This window comes from Trachinotus anak, unplaced genomic scaffold, assembly GCF_046630095.1.
Source record: "Trachinotus anak isolate AG129_WGS33_773 ecotype Australia unplaced genomic scaffold, CSIRO_AGI_Tana_v1 ptg000010l, whole genome shotgun sequence".
In the NCBI taxonomy this organism is placed as follows: Eukaryota; Metazoa; Chordata; class Actinopteri; order Carangiformes; family Carangidae; genus Trachinotus; species Trachinotus anak.
Genome location: NW_027273861.1, coordinates 17,595,120 through 17,612,518, shown reverse-complemented (window position 1 = coordinate 17,612,518; position 17,399 = coordinate 17,595,120). Strand labels below are relative to the sequence as shown.

Here is a 17,399-nt window from a genome sequence, read left to right as displayed (position 1 = left end):
TTGAGCCAGAGAATATGGAGACCCCAAATGCGGAGAGGGTTGTTTTCAAGTGGTAATTTGGCACACCCCACAATTTTTTTTATTTTTTTTTTGCTCTCATCCTCATTTTAGTTGGGAAGCTGTCTTTGGTCATAAACCATGTTTTCAGCCTGGAGGAGAGATGCAGTAGTGCAAAAATTATGTATTTTTGGCAGTAAACCCTAGTAGCCTAGTTTTCCACTTGAGAGTAGACATTAGACTGAGCCTCGAGAGCTTTTCTGGCTTCTCTTCAACTATGAGAGTTGAAAATTCCCTTCAGGGGACTGTGGTGTTTCTCCCCACATGTATATGAGAACAAATGTTGCTACATATTTAATATGTCTTTCTATCCCAAGGTCCTAGTAGAGGCTAATATCTGCAGTATATTTTCCACTGGTAGTTTAAGAGCAATAATAAAGATCATTTGTTTGCCCTAATTTCTGTCCAATCGACCAAAAGTTTGAACATCTGTGGAGCTGAGATGTGGTAATATCCGGTTCTAAGTAATGCACGCTAGAACCCATCAAATCAAGAGATCATAAAAGAGGGGGAGATATGTTTTTGTTAGTCAACATGGACTGCCCTGAGGTGAGCTAATTTCTGTAATTAGCGGCAACATTTATTTCTTAATTCTCATCTTAATTATTATAACATGATTGCTGGCCCCTGATTGATTTTTCTGATTGTGAGCTTGGCTGTGTGCCATGATATGAAGTCATTGGTCGAACAGCCCGACCTGCAGTTTCCCCTGAGTCACTGACAGCAGCTGTCGAGCCAGCAGATCACTGACAGTCTCTGCTAATACACAGCCCAGGGCCTGATGAAGAGTGCTCATACTGCGATACACCCTAATTAGTTTCCCCTGGGAATCCTGCAGACTTGTTAGCATTGTGGTTGATGCAGTTAGATTTTAATGGAGCTGCAATCCATTTACTTTTAATAGTTATTAATAAAGGAAATGTACAGCTAATGAAATGTGAGGACTAACACTGCTCTGTTTCTAACACTAACATTTGTATTTCATTAAGGTTACAGCGGCACAGTAAATAAAATGAAATAAATTAAAGTAAGCATACCATTAAGCATATGATTTTTCTATATTATTAAAGCTGTGGCAGCTCAAAGAAAATGTAATTTATTATCATGTTGTTTAAAGTAGAGCTGAAACACCTTAATTATTATCGATTAGTTGACTGGTAGAAGATTAACCATCAACTATTTTGATGATCTGTTAACCATGTTATTTTTCAAGCAAAAAAAAAAAATTCTCTAATCAGTTTCTCAAAAATGAGGAATATTCAGCTTTTTTTCTTTTTGATATGATAGTAAATTGACTTACACTGTTGGTCAGACAAAACAAGATGTTTGACAGTGTCCTCTTGAACTCCTGGAAATTCTGTTGGGAATTTTCTGAAATGTACAACCAAATGATTAATCATTTAACTGAGGAAATATTTGGTAGATTAATAAATATGAAAATGATTGTCATTTGCAATCATAGTTCATAGCTGTTAAAGCTTTACTCCCTTTATACATTATCAATAATGTATAAAGTTTTTTCTCATGCAGTATAAACTAACATATTAGCCTGTCAATCACAATCACTCTTCAGTTTTTTTTCTGCGGATAATGAAAACGCTGTAGCTGTGACTCCCACCCTCTCCTCAGTGTGTTTCCTTCCTGCAGCTTGTGTATGACGTAGGAAGGCTGAGGATGTACACTAAATGCGAAATGGGTCTTAATATTCATTCATGAAAACCCCAGCCAGAATTTCCCAAAGCCCGTGTAAGTGTTTATCTTTAAGTAATGACCTCATCTTGTTGATGTTGTTGAAGCTTGTGCGTCTAATGGTGGGTTTTACCACAGCGTGACTACCCCCCCCAGCCCCCATCCCTAACACCACTGCTCCACTCTCCAACAATTACAGGATCTACGTCACAGCGCTGGAGCTAACCCCATTCTTCACATTTCCATCCACAGTAACCGTTTCAAAGCGTTCAATTGTTTGTCATGACCACCACCGTCATTTCAGAATAGAGGAATAAACCTTTTTAACTCCTAATGTCCAGCTTTAATGCCGTTAGAATGTAAATTATAAACATCTTCTTTCTAAATATTAAGACATGATTGACAGAAAAAGCAGAGGGAAGAATTAATGAGAACACACAGCTGGACACTATACAAAATATAATTAGAAAACATCATACAGGAAAGTCTAAAGTCTAATCTAAATTGGATTAGTTAAAGTAATTTTGAAGTAAGACTGCTTTGGGGTGAGTTTGGAGTTTGTAGCTGTATCATGCAGGAAAATGTAAAGACAGGATTGGACTCAGTTCTGAGAAATACTCAACATTATATGACTGTTTAGAACTGGACAAAAACCTGATTGTGACATTAGGGCTACAACAATTATTCTCTTCACTGATTAATCTGCCAGTTATTTTTTTTCAAGTAATCGGGAATCATTTTCTCTCTAAAATGACACAAACTTGCGAAAAATGCCCATTTAAATTTCCTATAGAAGTGATTTTTTTTTTTGTTGTGTGGACAACAGTCCATAACCCAAAGATATTCAATTAACCATCACATAAAAGAGAAAAAAACAGCACCATTAAGGAGCTGAGGTCATGTCATGCTAATCTGCATTTTCACTTACTTGAAAAATACAGATTAGATTTCTGTCTGATCAATTAATCCATTAATTGAGTAATAATTACAACCCAATATGACATTCCTAATAGACCGCAGTTTAGATATTCCTCAAAGTGCAGAACATCTGCATTAGAAAGCATCTTCCAATGAGGAGGAAAGTGAAAATACGTAAAGAGCAGGTGGTGTTTGAGTATGAGCTCATGTCTTTGAAGTACTGAGGGCTGCGCCACTGACCCTACAGAAGACTCCATTGTGTCGGCAGCGTGAATGACAAATGTGCTCAACTACTTGCAGAGTGCACATGGCCTGCTGGCCTGCTGCCAACACAGAGAGGTCGTACTCTTTGTTTTGGATTATGGTTGGTGAATCACTGCAAAGAATTAGGTGTCTCCGTTTTTATAGAAGATATTACTCTGTAGTCACGGCTCTGACTAACAGGTGGGGGGCAAAAAAGCACAGAAAAAATCTGTAGCTTTGTCCGTCTCTGTTGTTAATGATGGGTAGAGAATTTTAGTCACCCACTACAAAAATAACACAACTTTATTTGGATGTTTACTCCAAGTAACTACAGTAACACAAGTGCACAGATTTAAGTGGATACCCTGGCAACCCTGTAACTGTATTTACCTGTCAAGCCAAAACAAAACAAAAAAAGTAGCCTTAGCTCACGTACAAATAGACCATACAGTACCTGTAAAAATTTTCACTCCTCTGTGGACCTTAACAGCGACTTTTTGGATCAATTAATAATTTGTTATATATCAAGCATAAAGGCCAAACAAGCTTCAAGCCTCTTAAATATGAGACTTTGATGCTTGCTGTGTATTTTTGAATGTTGGTTGAACATAAAAGGAATTTTAATATGCTGTCTTGGAATATTGGACTTAGCCACTTGAAACAACCTGATTAATTGATATTATAATTATATAAAAATGATCAACATTATTCATTAAAACAATTGCATGGCTAGTTTTTTTTTTTACTACATTGGATCATGGTGAATGCAAATAGATTTTATTCAAATCAAATCTAAATTACCTATCTATCTAAACCTAAGTTAAGACACTAGCAGGTTGATCCAATGTGCATTTCAGGAATAATGGGAACACTGTGTCATTCCCTAAGGACCGTCTATAGCTGATTGGACACCATTAACATATCCAAGATCAGTAGATTTCAAAGTTGAAAATTTCAGTGGAAAGTTAGCTTGTGTAGCTTAGCTTGTGGCTGTTGACAATTTGCTCACTTATAGTTATAAAAATGTAAATAAGGTGGAGTAATATTTGAAGAGACATGGTAGGAGTGTGATATAGCATATTGACACATAATTATGAGATTCAAAGGTTAAAACCCAATGTAAAAGACCTATATAATCCAAGCAGGCTGCTTCTCTTCCAGACGTTCAGTATTGTGGACCTCTGTCTGGCATATACTGTGGACCAGTGTCCTTTGCGTGATCTTGGTCAACTTAAAGAGTACTAGGACCCAAACATTCCCTCAGTGATGCTGAATTAGCTTCTTTCTCACTGATGTGGTTTAAAAGGCAGGCTTTTTTCCCTCTTCGTCTTCATGAGCTGTAGTCTGGTTCATACCACATGTCTGTCTTTATTTAGGACCAGCTTCACCCTCACAGCCAAAAAGCACTTAAACCAGGATGTCTTAGTTCCCTAATTTATATGGTTTCATGTAGTGAAAAGGCTAGTAATCACATGTTGCTGTTTCCTCTTACTTTCCTGCTGGAATTTACTCCTACCAGCCCAGCTTTGTCCCAGAGGGAGAGTCCTCTCTTAGCTGTAAAGGTCAACAAATGAGGTGGAAGTAATTTCTCTTCGCCGCTGAATGAGTAAAACCAAACACTGTGTAGTCACGGCAAATGGACTTGGAGCGGCTCACATGAACTCTGGAGCATTTACTTCTTTCACAGAGTTTTCCTTAAAAGTTACTTTGTTAGGAGCTGCAACAGAATGACACTCAACAACCAGTCTGATAATCAGTTTACTGTTTATTTTTGAAGCAATAGTTCCAAAAATTCATGGGCCCTGATTTTCATTCCTCCTCTATGATAACAGTAACTGGACTGTACAGAAAATAAGTAATAATTCTGAGTTAGAAATCGTCTAATTTGAAAAGCTGACAAGAATTTGGTGTTTTTGGCATATTTGACAACTGGAAAAAAAATTATTGATTATCAAAATAGTTGCCAGTTAATTAACTGACTAATGATTGCAGCAGTTGAAGCCTTGATTTGTAAGTGTTTTCCACCTTTATGCCGCCAGAGTTCGAGACTCCATTCCGTGTTTCAAAACAAAATGCAGTGATGATGCTGTTACAAAACACCTGACATGAACGAGGGTCCAAAATGGCATATTATGACTGTTGTTTGGTCTAATGGACAGAGGTTCAGTGTGATGAGATTGTCCAGTGATTACATCCTCACCACATAAATCCATCTGCTTGTCTGCTTTGGCGGCAGTTGCTACTTCTTTTTAGTTTGCAGGAGCCATGTATCAGATTGTCAGAATACCTGCATCATCATGGCTGTGTTCTTATCATTTTGTCTATGTTATCGCACCATGTGGGCTGTTAAGAGATGCAAGCTCATAGACGCCATAGCCCAAAGTTGTGATAACATTGTATCGCTATTGAGGATGTGGAAGTGTGTCTGAGTGTTGTAGGAAAACATGAGGCTGCCTATTCACTCTTTGCTTTGTTTAGTGCAAGTAAAAAATGATTTTGTAAAAGTTTTCGAAATATGGGTTGGCTAAACCTCCTATTTTCTAGTTTTCAGTTGTCTGGTAGTTGTCAGATAATTTCTGCCCTCACTGTCAGAGCATGAAAATGATTTCTCATGGCCATCAACACACTATTTGATTACTTCACTAAAAAAAATTCCGTTACTTAATACTCAACTCTTAATGTAGTTTTCTACACTGCTGACCAATAATCTCAATGCAACACAGTCAAGTTAATCAAGCGCTGATTACTGTTGTATCAACACAAATATAAACTGTATCGTCACAGATTATGTAGCTGCCATATCTTATGCTCAAATCTATACAACATTAAGCATTTTGTTGCACTCCTCTTACAGCTACTTACAAACTTACAACAAAGCTCTGTTCCCTAGCTTTCACTCTTCACTATCATGTTTTGAGAACTTAGGATAAAGAGATTTAGATGTTTTTTATCTCAAGATTTGCGTAAACCATGTGATATCCTTTTATATGAGCTCCATTGTGCAATGACTGAAGGACCTTGTAGTATAAATGCTGAAGTGAGAGCACCCTTGTCTGACCTGCAGTTAGTATTTGAACTTTTTAATCAAGAATGAAGATAAACAGTGAGCAGATAGGGCACATATTATAAATAAAATTAAACCATGTTTGGACAGCCTTATGTGACATTGACATGGCTGTGGTCCTGAGTAACTCAGGGGGTAGAGTGTGGGCCCAAAGTGCACTGGCTTAAGGGCTTTATTTCCACAAGTGCCACTGCTTCCGAAACACACATGCACATTCTTTCTAATTCTAGGTGATTCATGATGTAACAGCTTTCATGGAAGTGTTTAGATTTTTCATAATAAATGAAAAGAAATTATAGAGTTGTGACACTAGATGGAAAGTATGTATCAATCTATGAATTCAGCGTGCTGTCACAACACTGCCAGAACCCTTGGGCCACATTTGGAAACCATCCATAAAACCAGTGTGGTACAGGCTAGTTCTGGAAAGAGTGTTGGTTCAGCAGCAGCATATCAGTTGAATCACTAGGTTGAGTACTGCCGGTGTTTCTCTGATGTTCCCTCTAATTGTCTTCTGTTTGCAATGTATTTTTTCCTGTTCGAGTGCCATGTTTGCATCGCCGCATATTTTCCGGTGAAAAAGCACCGTGAGCGTGCCAAAGGTCTGTTTCTCTCATTCTCTGCTGCTTTCTTCTTCTGCTCATTATCTAGACTCAGGCAGGCTGGACATGCTCCAAGGTCAGAGCTGTGAGGCAATGGCCCAGATTCTCATTTTGCCAGGGCCCCTCCTTTTCTTATCCTCTGTCAGCACTTTCACAAGTTCACCCTGCAGACTCAAATTTCGAGAATAGAAGGAAATAGTCATGTTCATGTGGTTGCTTAAAAAGCCTGAGAGTGACCAACTGACAAAGGATTGAGTTAGGTTTCCATGGCCTCTAAATAGTTATTTTTCCAGGGAAATATGTCTAAATGTGCCTGACCTTTTCCCACCCACCCTGTGTTTTATTCAGTCATTTAAGCACATTCACATTTGAGAGCTGCAACCACAGCAGGTGTTCTGTTATTTGCCCCTGAGCAGCTGCACTGATGCAGGTTGGGTCAGGTGCTTTTAGCAAGGACAGCGTGACAGGTGTTTTTGAATGTATGAAAAATACTTCCAAACCACCCAATGGCTTGGAAATCAAGTGGGCAGGCCTCACTGTTTTTTTTTTTTGTTTGTTTTTTTTTTTAAATTGACAATTACAGCATGTTCCTACTTTTAAGATCCCACAGATCTGCTTACAGCATGTCTTTCAAATAATATGATCATTCATTGAAGAATTAGTGTGCCCCATGCTTCAATTGCTCTAACAGAGCTTCTCAGCAGTTGATTTTTGCGCATTTAATCTGATATTGTTTGTAATTACCCTAAGCCCACATGTTTTTTCTCATGATCGCACCCAAATCTTCAAGTGAAAACAAATCTAGGACATGCTTCTCTATGAAAGCCTTAGCCCTTCCTTCTGGTTGCTGGTAATGTTTGTCAGCCAGTGATTGGGGTTTGTATTCACAGCTCTTGTAGTCACTGTGTGCTACCAAAATGCCCAGTGTATAAAAATAGAAAAATACAGGAACAGGCCAAATCCTCTTGAAGTCAGACACTAGAGCTTTTCAGCAGAGCAGTCATCATAGAAATGGACTTTGCCTGTAGCAACTGACAAAGGCAAACAGGGCTTGTAACATACTCTTTAGCTTTTGACCGGGGCTAATGTCCATGTGAGAGAACCAAGCTCTTAATTGCTTTTGACCCCGTTTCTGCCCTCCTCGTCTGCTTAAGTCCAGTTCATTCTGCTGTGTTTGGGTTGCTAACATAAAAATCTCAAAAAAACGAACAGTACAAGGGTTCAGCTGTGTCAATGTTGTTAGCCTTCCTCTTAGACAAGGTATTTTTGAATTATAAAGTACAGAACATAAAACAGATCAATTAACTTGAAGTTTCTTTTGCTTTACAATACATCCTTCAGGCAGTGGGGCCCTAGCAATAAGGGGCTCGCACTTTAGCTGAATTAGGCTCATGTTAGGTTCTGCAGACTCAACAGTGCGGTTTTGGCATCCACATAATTCAACTTGCTGAATGATGGAGTTGCTGTCGGTGCATGTTTTTGTGATCAATTACACTTTGTGGTAACACCAGCATTTCCTTCTCCTGGTAGCATAGCCTGCAATTCATAGTGAGGGCTTAAGAAGGGCAGATTTTTCGTAGCACGTGGGCTGTCAAGCAACCAGATCATCACTTATCAGTATTGTGCTGCTTGAGATTTCAGCAAAGATATTGCAGTTTCTAAGCCCAGGAGAAGCCTATAGTACCTTTTACTCAATTAAATTGCTTATGTGTTGCAGGAGTGTATTTAAAGGCTTAAAGGTTGCAGAGTAGAAGAATTGGTCTTGCTCACAGTGGTCTAAGATTTCTCTATATGTATATGTGAATTCTTCATCCCAACATCCCTCACTGTCAGCACACAGCCCTGCCTCTTGTTTGTCCCTGACAGTGACCAGATGTTTGCAGCTGTCAGTGTGATACCATACGAAAGAACAAACAGCTGGAGGGGGTTTGTTGACTGCCATCCACTGCTACTGAGGGGTGTCTTTCTTAATCCCTTTGCTTTATGCTGACACACGTCACACACTGTCACAGTGCTGCATGATGGCTTGTCAATTTTCCCCTGAATGGAAATAAAATGATATATGTTCAAGTTTCAAACTAATGTTCTTATTTTTGGTGATTTAGACTGAGGGCAACAACGTAACAAGCCTAAAATGCTGATAATTAGTTTTAGCAGAAGCAAATAGAAATGGATGCAGTGTTTCAGCTGCACCGGTAGATCTAAACCTTGCTAGTGCTCCTATTGTGTTCTCCAGATTATTACTGCTAAACTGTTTTAAATGTGGAACATGTATCATCTGAAAGTCACAAATGAGCTGAATGACAGAAGCACTACTTTATCTGCTCTTGTACCATCAGTCATTTTATATAACGTGCAAGTTCAACAAACATTTTCTTTCCTGGCTCTGTTGTCCACTATTAATCTCCACACTGTGCCTGTTGCTGCTTTTAAATGTGTTTCCCACTAAAATCAAGATAATCTTGATATGATTTTTTTTTTTTTTGCATGTTGTTTTGCCCTAATGGTCAGTATTAACACTGTGTTGCATCAGCTCAGATTTTATTGGTGTATTCCTGTGTCCTGTAAGGATGTTGAGTTGGTGTTGTGGTGATTAGGTACATCTGAGTTTAATCTTTTCTGCTTGTATGTCCTTGTGCAATGTAAAATCAAGAACTACTTCCATATAACCTTATTAGAAGTGGTTGCATTTGTCTTATGTATTGCCTTTTTGCTCCTGTGTAAATGAACAGTATGAGGAATATATTCATCAGCCACCTTTCCTAGATTGAAGTAAGGCCACAGTGAGGTGTTAAATGGTGTAATTTATCACAAAGATGAGCAGAGATAAGTTCACCAAGGCTGTGCTGGGATGTGGTGGTTGAGTTTCTTCCTCCCCTGTTGTGGCGCTGTGAAGCTCGTAGGCTGTTGATCCTGTGGAGAATCAAGCTGTGCTTTGTCACATTTGAAAGGGCACAATGCCAGACCTGACTCCAGCCCTGTGGCATTACCCAAAATGGCAGCTCTCAGTTTGGCTGCCTCTAATGGAGTGTGTGTTGGCGTGGGCTTGTGTCAGTAATTCACAAGTACATACTATCATGTACATGTACAGTTGTAGTTTTCAGCGGCTATAATTGTACGATATGGGCATTTTGGTGAAGCTGGATTGTTACATTTAACTTAAAGTACCTCCTGTATTTAAAAATGGTAAAGATGTTGATATAAGATGCAATAGTCAGACAAATATCTTTCCCATAATCATGGAGCATGATCAAATAAATCTGGTATAACAAGAATGGCTTCTCGCAAAGTTAAGGAAAGTGATATGTTCCTGGATCCACTCCTTTAATCAAATCCACACCAAAATTTATAGGTTCTTCCCTGGCCCATGCCCCATCCCTCCATCAAATCTGATGCAAATCGGTTCTGTACTTTTGCCTTATTCCTGTTGGCAAACTAACAAACAAACTAACAAACCAACAGACACAGGTGAAAACGTAACCTCCTTGGCCGAGGTAATAATCAAGATGTAATGTCAGTAATAGTTGTGCTATAATATATATGCATGTGCTGTTTATTGCTTCCCTTCCAGTTAAAGACAAATTTGAGGAAGTATAATTTTGAATAAGCAGAAATATTTAGTTTTATTTTAAAACATTCTTCTCTGATTCATCTGTATGTGGTGGACATGGGACAGATGGCGAGTGGGAAAATGTTGATAATGTGGCATAGATTGTTAAACCATTTTGACACAGAGGGAGTGCATGTTCTTTACATAATGATTCCCATGCAGTGTGCGCTTTATCTCCGTTTTCATGGAGTAGATGAACGCCTCACAGTGTCCGTGAGGTTGATAGTATTCAGTCATGGTTACACTTGATAACAGTCATTTTTTTTTCTGTCCCCACAGAGCCACCATAGAGGAAGTGGAGGGGGATGTGTGTGAGTTGGAATCCAAGCTCGACAAAGTGAGTACCACCCTTGAAAAACATTGGTTAATTGTTCATTTGTTCTACTGTGTGCACTGGCAGCTACAGAGGCTATCCTGTGAGTGGAAAGTTGCAGGTTTGTCCCTGGCCTTGACCCCTTTATATCTCCTGGCAGTTTGCCTTGAGTAAGACTTGAATATAGACACTGTACATCTGGCTCACACTTTTATGAAATATGTGGGTGTGTCTGTGTTTAAAAAGCATATGAAGAAACATCTGCTACACTGTAATATGTACTGTAATTAGAGAAGTTACCTCTGTAAAACCCGTGACTCACTACAGTGTTTCACATGTACCAGCGGTTGTGAAATTGAAGCAGCTCAATTATCTGTTTATTGCCAACACACTGGGAAATTAACAGACAAAAGTTGGTTTACCTGTTCCTGTTTTACTGACTTTATGACTCTTTTTTTTTTCCAAGAATGCTGTAATTATTTTTACAATTTGTTGATCAAGGTCATAAAAATAGTGGCTGTTTTAATCAGTTCTGACCATAACCAGTGAATGGAACATTTTGGGTGCTAAAATATTTTTTTTTTGGTCAAAACTATGGTGAAAAAACAAGATTAGACAGATTCTTGTATTTTACAGTAACCTGCTCTCTTTGTCATGGTTTTCTGTTTTCTTAGTGTGATTTGCTGAATATGAGCACTGGTCCAGAGTGTGTTTTGGCTTCTTTTTGTTATGCTTGACTTCCTAAGTAAGGCTGATTTTCACACGGGAACCCCTTGTTTTTTATTGCCAATAAATTTTAGCCTTTTGGGGTTATTTCCTCTCGCTGGTTGAGATTACATTCCCACTCAAAGTGCACTGCATCACAGTTCATCTCACTCACTTTGCTCAAATTAACTAGACTAAAGTAAGAAACCAACCAATCTAGTGATAATCAATAATAATACCTTGCTCTGAAACCAATTCCCCCTAACAATGGATCCCTGCACTTCTTAGAGTGTGTTCGCTAGCTGAGGATGAGGCCTTGAGATCTGAGTTCATTGTTCCTGGACTTACGGTCTTACAGAGTCCCACCCTCCGGGAAAGAAGGATCTGCTGCAGAGTGGGTGTGTTTGTGTGAGACTGTATACAAGTTGACGGGTGGAGTTGAGAGACAAGAGGCTAAAGAGACCAGAGTTCAACTTTTTCTTTGAGCTTCCAACCTGCCATACATCTACACAGACACAGCCATGTTGAATCAGAAGTAAACACCCTTTAACTGTGCCATTATTAACTATGCTCTTAAAAAAACTATTTTCCTAGGATGGTGTGTAAACGGACTGTAGACTGTAACAATGCCTGTCTGGTGTGTTATGGCTGAGGATGTTCTTACAGGTTAGTTTGAGGTCAGATGTGATGAACTGTGGCTCACTTTCTTTGAAACGAAAGCATTCCTTGCCCAGTATACACGGTTACTTATACTTATATTGTATATATATATATATTGCTTATACTTATATTGAATTTCTGAACTACAATTTATTGAGAAATTATCGACTAATCAAACAAGCAAAATGATAGAAATATAAACAAGCTTATGTTAAAATACTAAACAATAGATAAATCTGCATGCATTGGCGTGCTGATGCAGTGGAGAGAACACCTTGAAATCAATAACTTTTAATCATTAAGTTTGAAGTCCTGACTAATATAGTCAAAACCAAAAAGTTTGCCGCAAACAAATGAATGTACTGTACTAACAACATAATGTTTGTGATGACAAGCGTGGTGGGAACAAAAACAGAAATATGTTATGCAAATGAGAACACAAAGGAAGTGCAGATGCTGACGGTATTTGGGCGTTAACATAAGGGTATTCAGATAAAGTCAGTAGCCATCTTGTCTTGTAAGACCTGCTCTTGTATAAAAATTGTTACGTTACAGATAAACACCAGAAGGATCACTTAAAGTTGTCTTTTACCTTTTTTTTTTTTTTTTTTTTTTTTTTCAAAGATATTTTTTTGGGCATTTTTTGCCTTTATTGACAGGACAGTAGTGGGTGACAGGAAAGGGGCAGAGAGAGGGGGAATGACACGCAGGAAAGAGTCAGGCCAGTCGGGAGTCGAACCAGCACTCACCTGCTAAGAGTATCAGGTCATGTGGGACGCGCCCTAACCACTCTGCCATGGGGCCACTCCTTACCTTTTATCTTTTAAACCTTTGCTGGTAAGACAGTTATATATTTGAGACAGAACACATTTTTTTGAAACATAAAAATTGGTATTATAAGAGCAGGATTATTTAGATTATCACTCAGATTGTTTATTTGAATTGAATTCCCTCTCTGATTCAAAAACCCAATTTATTTGTGTTTTGCTGCAAAACACCCAATGTCAGTTGTTTCAATAAACTTTCCTGAAGAAGAAACAAGCAGTTTTTTCAGCTTTTATTTTTCAATTGAATGTTGATCACTTGCTAACCAGTTCAGGAAACTGCTCAAAATGAACATTTTTAGCTGCTTTGGCTGCAGAGGCAGATTGAGGTTGTGTCATCTCCTGTGTGGGTGTGGATGGAGAACGGCCAGAGTTTGCTGTGAGTGAGTTTACGTAACCTGGAATTATCTTTGCCCCCAATGAGTCAGAAGGGAAAGAAGTGCTTGTTGTTAATTACCAAGAAACTGACTAAACTTGTTGTTTTTCAGTGTTATTCTTATACTCTGCAGATCCACCAACGACTATGACTCCAGCAAACTTTGTGTTTTTAATAAGAATGAATGTCCTGAAGAAATTAACCAGCACTATTACTAGTTTCTCTTCATTCAAGTCTTATCATCTTCACTTCTGTCTGTTACTGTATTTCTCCCCTATCCCCCCCTAAATATTTGCCTCTTTCTCCTTCTCTCTAGTTGGTGAAGTTGTGTATTGGGATGATTGATGCTGGAAAAGCCTACAATGCAGCGAACAGGCAGTTTGTTAATGGGATCCGGGAGCTAGCCCAGCAGTCCACCAGAGATGAGGTCATCGAGGTAAACAGAAAAACTATCTGGCTTGATCTCAAACATAGAGTCACCAGCATTAGCGCTACAGTGTGGGTTTTCTGTCTTTTTTTTTTTTTTTTTTTTTTTTTTTTTTCATGTGTGAAGGCAGGTATCTTAACATTTTATAAAATAATGAAATATTTGACATCATTTTAAGTTATTAAATAGTAGTAAAATTAAAAACGACATCAGAGTTTGAATTAGTATAGTGTAAAACCATAACTGACTTCTTCCCTGTTCCCAGATGTGAGGAGGCCTGTACTTCCTCTCTGTTTACATGCACCTCCTTGTTTTCTCTCTTGAGTAATGGGTTTTCATCCCTGATGACATTACCAGATTAAATCAGAATTTTTAAAAAATGAGGCCTGAAATCCTTTACTGTCCACTGGGTCTTGCCGAGGTCAGATGTTTTGTTTTGTTTTGTTTTGTTTTCTCACATGAATTTTGCATTGCAAGGCAAGGACTTCCTCTCTGTCTTTGTGTACTTTGTTCACTGCCTCTCCCTTGGGTTTGAACTTCAGCCACTGCATGTATTTGGAGAGAGTGACTAGCCCAAAGAATTCTTTCCCAAGTGCTATTGTGTCTCCAAAAAGACCACGGTTTCCGCGCAGCTATACCTGTCTGACAGAGGAATTTGTGTCGATGTGGGCGTGTCTGGTGGAATAGCATTTGACAGAAATTTGCATTTCATCCCATTTATTATTTGTGCAGCCTTGTTACAGGTCTACTTTTTTATTGTTTGCCCTGTGCAGTTATTTCTGCTTTTATTGTTATATTCTTATCCACCATGGGTTCATGGGTTTATCCTTCATGACTGTCCTTCTTCTCTCTCCACAGTCCAGTCTCACAAAGTTTGCTGAGAGCCTGCAGGAGATGATCAACTATCACACGGTATGCTATCACTGCCATGTGAAACCGGATGTCATCATTCTTTTTTTCCCCTCGACAGCTGGGTGATCACAACACTCAGCCTGGCTGACAGTCTGGAACAGCTCTTTAGCTGTCAGTTTTATTTACTGCTGGGAAGCACAGAAGTAGACTACCAGACAGAGAAAATCAGTCTGTGGATGGAGGGCCACTGGTTTGAGGAATGGAAGCAGACAGTGTCCAAGAACCACCTTATAAAGGATTAGCTATACATTTAACCTTCAGCTGTTGAGTTATAATAAGCAGCTTCCAGGTGGGATTTCATATTACAGTAAAAATGTGAAATAGGGTTTGTTTTACTGAAAATGTGTCTGCCTGCACAGCATACACTGCCCTCCATAAACAGTGGTTAAAAGAAAGCCCTTTGGGTCAGATGCAAAAAAAAAAAAAAACAACAACAAAACAAAAACAAATTTTTTCTTTGCTATGACTTAAATGTCAACATAGCTCTGGGGTTTTTTGAAAAAAAAAAAACCAAACCCAAAGTTACTTCTGCCATCATGTGAAGTCAATGGTATAGAGAGGGGAGTTTCCTGTCTCATAAACTCTTTTCCCTGCCTTCCATTTTCTGAATGTTTATCTGTTGAACTAAATCATGCGTTACCAAAGTAAACATGGTCATGATGTGGTTGTCATCCTAGAGACAGCTGAAATACAAGAAAAAACATTCTAGGCTTCAGTCAGAGTAATATGTCAGTATTCTGTTGGCCAGCATATATTACTGTGTGGTCTTCTAATGCGTCTCATTTCCAGCCACTAGATCTTGGACAATAAACAAACATGACAGCTTATCCCTTGTTTTATGCTCTCTTGTCGACTAATAAACTCTCCGAGAAGCCCAGTAGGACAGATCTGATTATGTGACTGTTCTTTCCCAGAATCCCCTTGTTAGCCTCCTCAGTTGTCAGTCTCTGGTAGGCTTGACACTGACATTTAAAAATGGAGACACAACTTTCCTCTGTTTGTCCTCTCATTAAGACGCCCTGAAACACAGAGGATACTCAGGGTGAGCTGTAGGCTCTGAACTCCCTTGTCATGTCTTGTGTTTTTTTTAGCCAACATCACACTATCTGTGACGTGTTTGTTAGAATATACAGCTAAAGCCGGGGGTACTGCAATGGGTTGTAATGAGTTGAACCTTTGCAATCATTGTGGTGGTGGATGGGAACGTAAATCGTGGTCTAACTATTCGACCCTAAAACTATTTGCGTGGATAATGAACTTTGACAACTTAGTTGTGAATGATAAACAGTCAACCAGTAATTGAATAGGCTTTAGTCATGCAAACATTAACATTAACATGCAAAATAACAATAGGTAATAACATTAATGAGGCTATTGTTCCATTTAAGGGTCCCCGAATGCACAACACAAGATGGCCGTTAATGGCACATCTACGCTGGATACAGTCATTAGTGTTAGTAATTACACCTGTACTTCACCTGCTATGACTGTGTTAACAAGACCTCTTCTGTACCTCCATAATCCATCCCATTAATGCTTTAGTGCATCAGGAAAAAGTGGGTCAAAATCACTTTTATTAAGGTTTATTTCATTTGTTATTATTCGATTAGGAGGTTGAATATTAATCAGCTACTTTTTGATAATCCATTAAGTTTTTCTTCTTTTTTTTTTTTAAGCAAAATGTCAAATATTATAGCATCTTAAACCTGAAGATTTGTTTTACTTTAAAGTAAACTGAATACTTTTGGGTTTTGGAGTATGGAAATACAATAAAGCAATTTGATGAAAAATGTCACCTTGGACTAATTTTTCTGATGTTTTATAGACCATGCTATTAATTGATGAGTTCCAACAAAAGGAGGAAAAAAAGCAAAAAACCTTATATATAGAACCTCATATATTGTATGTCTTCTTAACAAATATCCTAAAGGAGCTGCAGAGTTGGTAGTCTATACGAACTCATGGCAGAGTCTTTCTTCAACAGGTCCTCTTATCAGTTTCCTTGACTAGTTCCCTAAAAGCCTCTGGGAACCACAGTGCATGGGACTGTGACTCAACAACTGAGACTGTGGTCAGGTCAGCTGACTGTAAGATAGGTTTTTGCCACTCAGCGTTCTTTCAGCACATGATCCACTCAAGTACAGTGCTCAATCTGTTTGTCACTGGTAGCCTCTCCCAGCCACACTGCTCTTATTGTGTTGTCTGGCCATGAAAATGCACTGAAGCCCTGTTTGTTGGGCCATTAGCTTTGGAGCTCATTTTTAAGGAAGTATGCAGGTTAATGAGAATATGGCTCAAAACCAAGAGTAAACAAATTACGTCATTCCTTGTGTTTATGTGTTTATGAGGGGAGTTTACAAAGTCAGCTTGTTTGCGTAAATTTAGCTGCTTAATTGCACCCTGTGATGTTAACAAAAATCCTCCTAAACAGAGTTGCTGAATGCTGACTTGCTAAACATTGTGTGGTCTAGAATACATTTATCAGCATTTTGTTGCTTTCCTTGAGAAGTGCCTTAAGATGTGTAATGTTTGAATTATTCAAATAACTACAGAAAAACTTTTTCCAAAATGAGAAAGGAACATTTACACTTTTCTTTCTTTCTTCACAGATATTATTCGATCAGGCCCAGAGATCAATCAAGACCCAGCTTCAAACATTTGTCAAAGAGTGAGTATTAATTGAATTCAGTGAATAAAGCTGGCTCTTCCTCTAAGAACTTGGAGCTTTTGAAGAATGACCTAAATTTACAAGGCACAATGCATGTAACATTTAGGGATTTAGCCTATGTCTTTAGATCAACTTAAGATGAAGAACACTTGAGATGGACCTAATCTACCTACACTTCAAATTCATGTTGGCTGAATTGTACAATGGATGTGGAAGAGAGAAAGTCTTCTCTTGTAATTATGAATATGAAGAAGAAGCTTGAGGGATTTCTCATATCTGATGTGCAGAGAATCTGCACAGGGCATGTAATTGTATTAGTTAAAGATAATCA

General features: G+C 38.5%; 1 protein-coding gene and 1 long non-coding RNA gene across 3 annotated transcripts in view; one reads left to right on the top strand and one right to left on the bottom strand.

Moving 5' to 3' along the window:
* Nucleotides 1-6,543, bottom strand: part of LOC139627259 (uncharacterized) — a 33,002-nt gene extending 26,459 nt beyond the window's left edge. Inside the window, exons 1-2 of the long non-coding RNA XR_011692542.1 lie at nucleotides 3,362-6,543; nucleotides 1,358-1,428 (exon numbers count right to left, since the gene is read on the bottom strand). This is a non-coding gene — a long non-coding RNA (uncharacterized lncRNA). The remainder of the gene's footprint in view (nucleotides 1-1,357; nucleotides 1,429-3,361) is intronic.
* The window catches only part of acap2b (ArfGAP with coiled-coil, ankyrin repeat and PH domains 2b), a 51,395-nt gene that overhangs the window by 4,360 nt on the left and 29,636 nt on the right, over nucleotides 1-17,399 (top strand). For both annotated transcript variants that reach the window (XM_071488031.1, XM_071488030.1), the window contains exons 2-5: nucleotides 10,463-10,520; nucleotides 13,378-13,497; nucleotides 14,347-14,400; nucleotides 17,010-17,068. In XM_071488031.1, coding sequence (XP_071344132.1) covers nucleotides 10,463-10,520; nucleotides 13,378-13,497; nucleotides 14,347-14,400; nucleotides 17,010-17,068 — 291 coding nt within the window. The remainder of the gene's footprint in view (nucleotides 1-10,462; nucleotides 10,521-13,377; nucleotides 13,498-14,346; nucleotides 14,401-17,009; nucleotides 17,069-17,399) is intronic.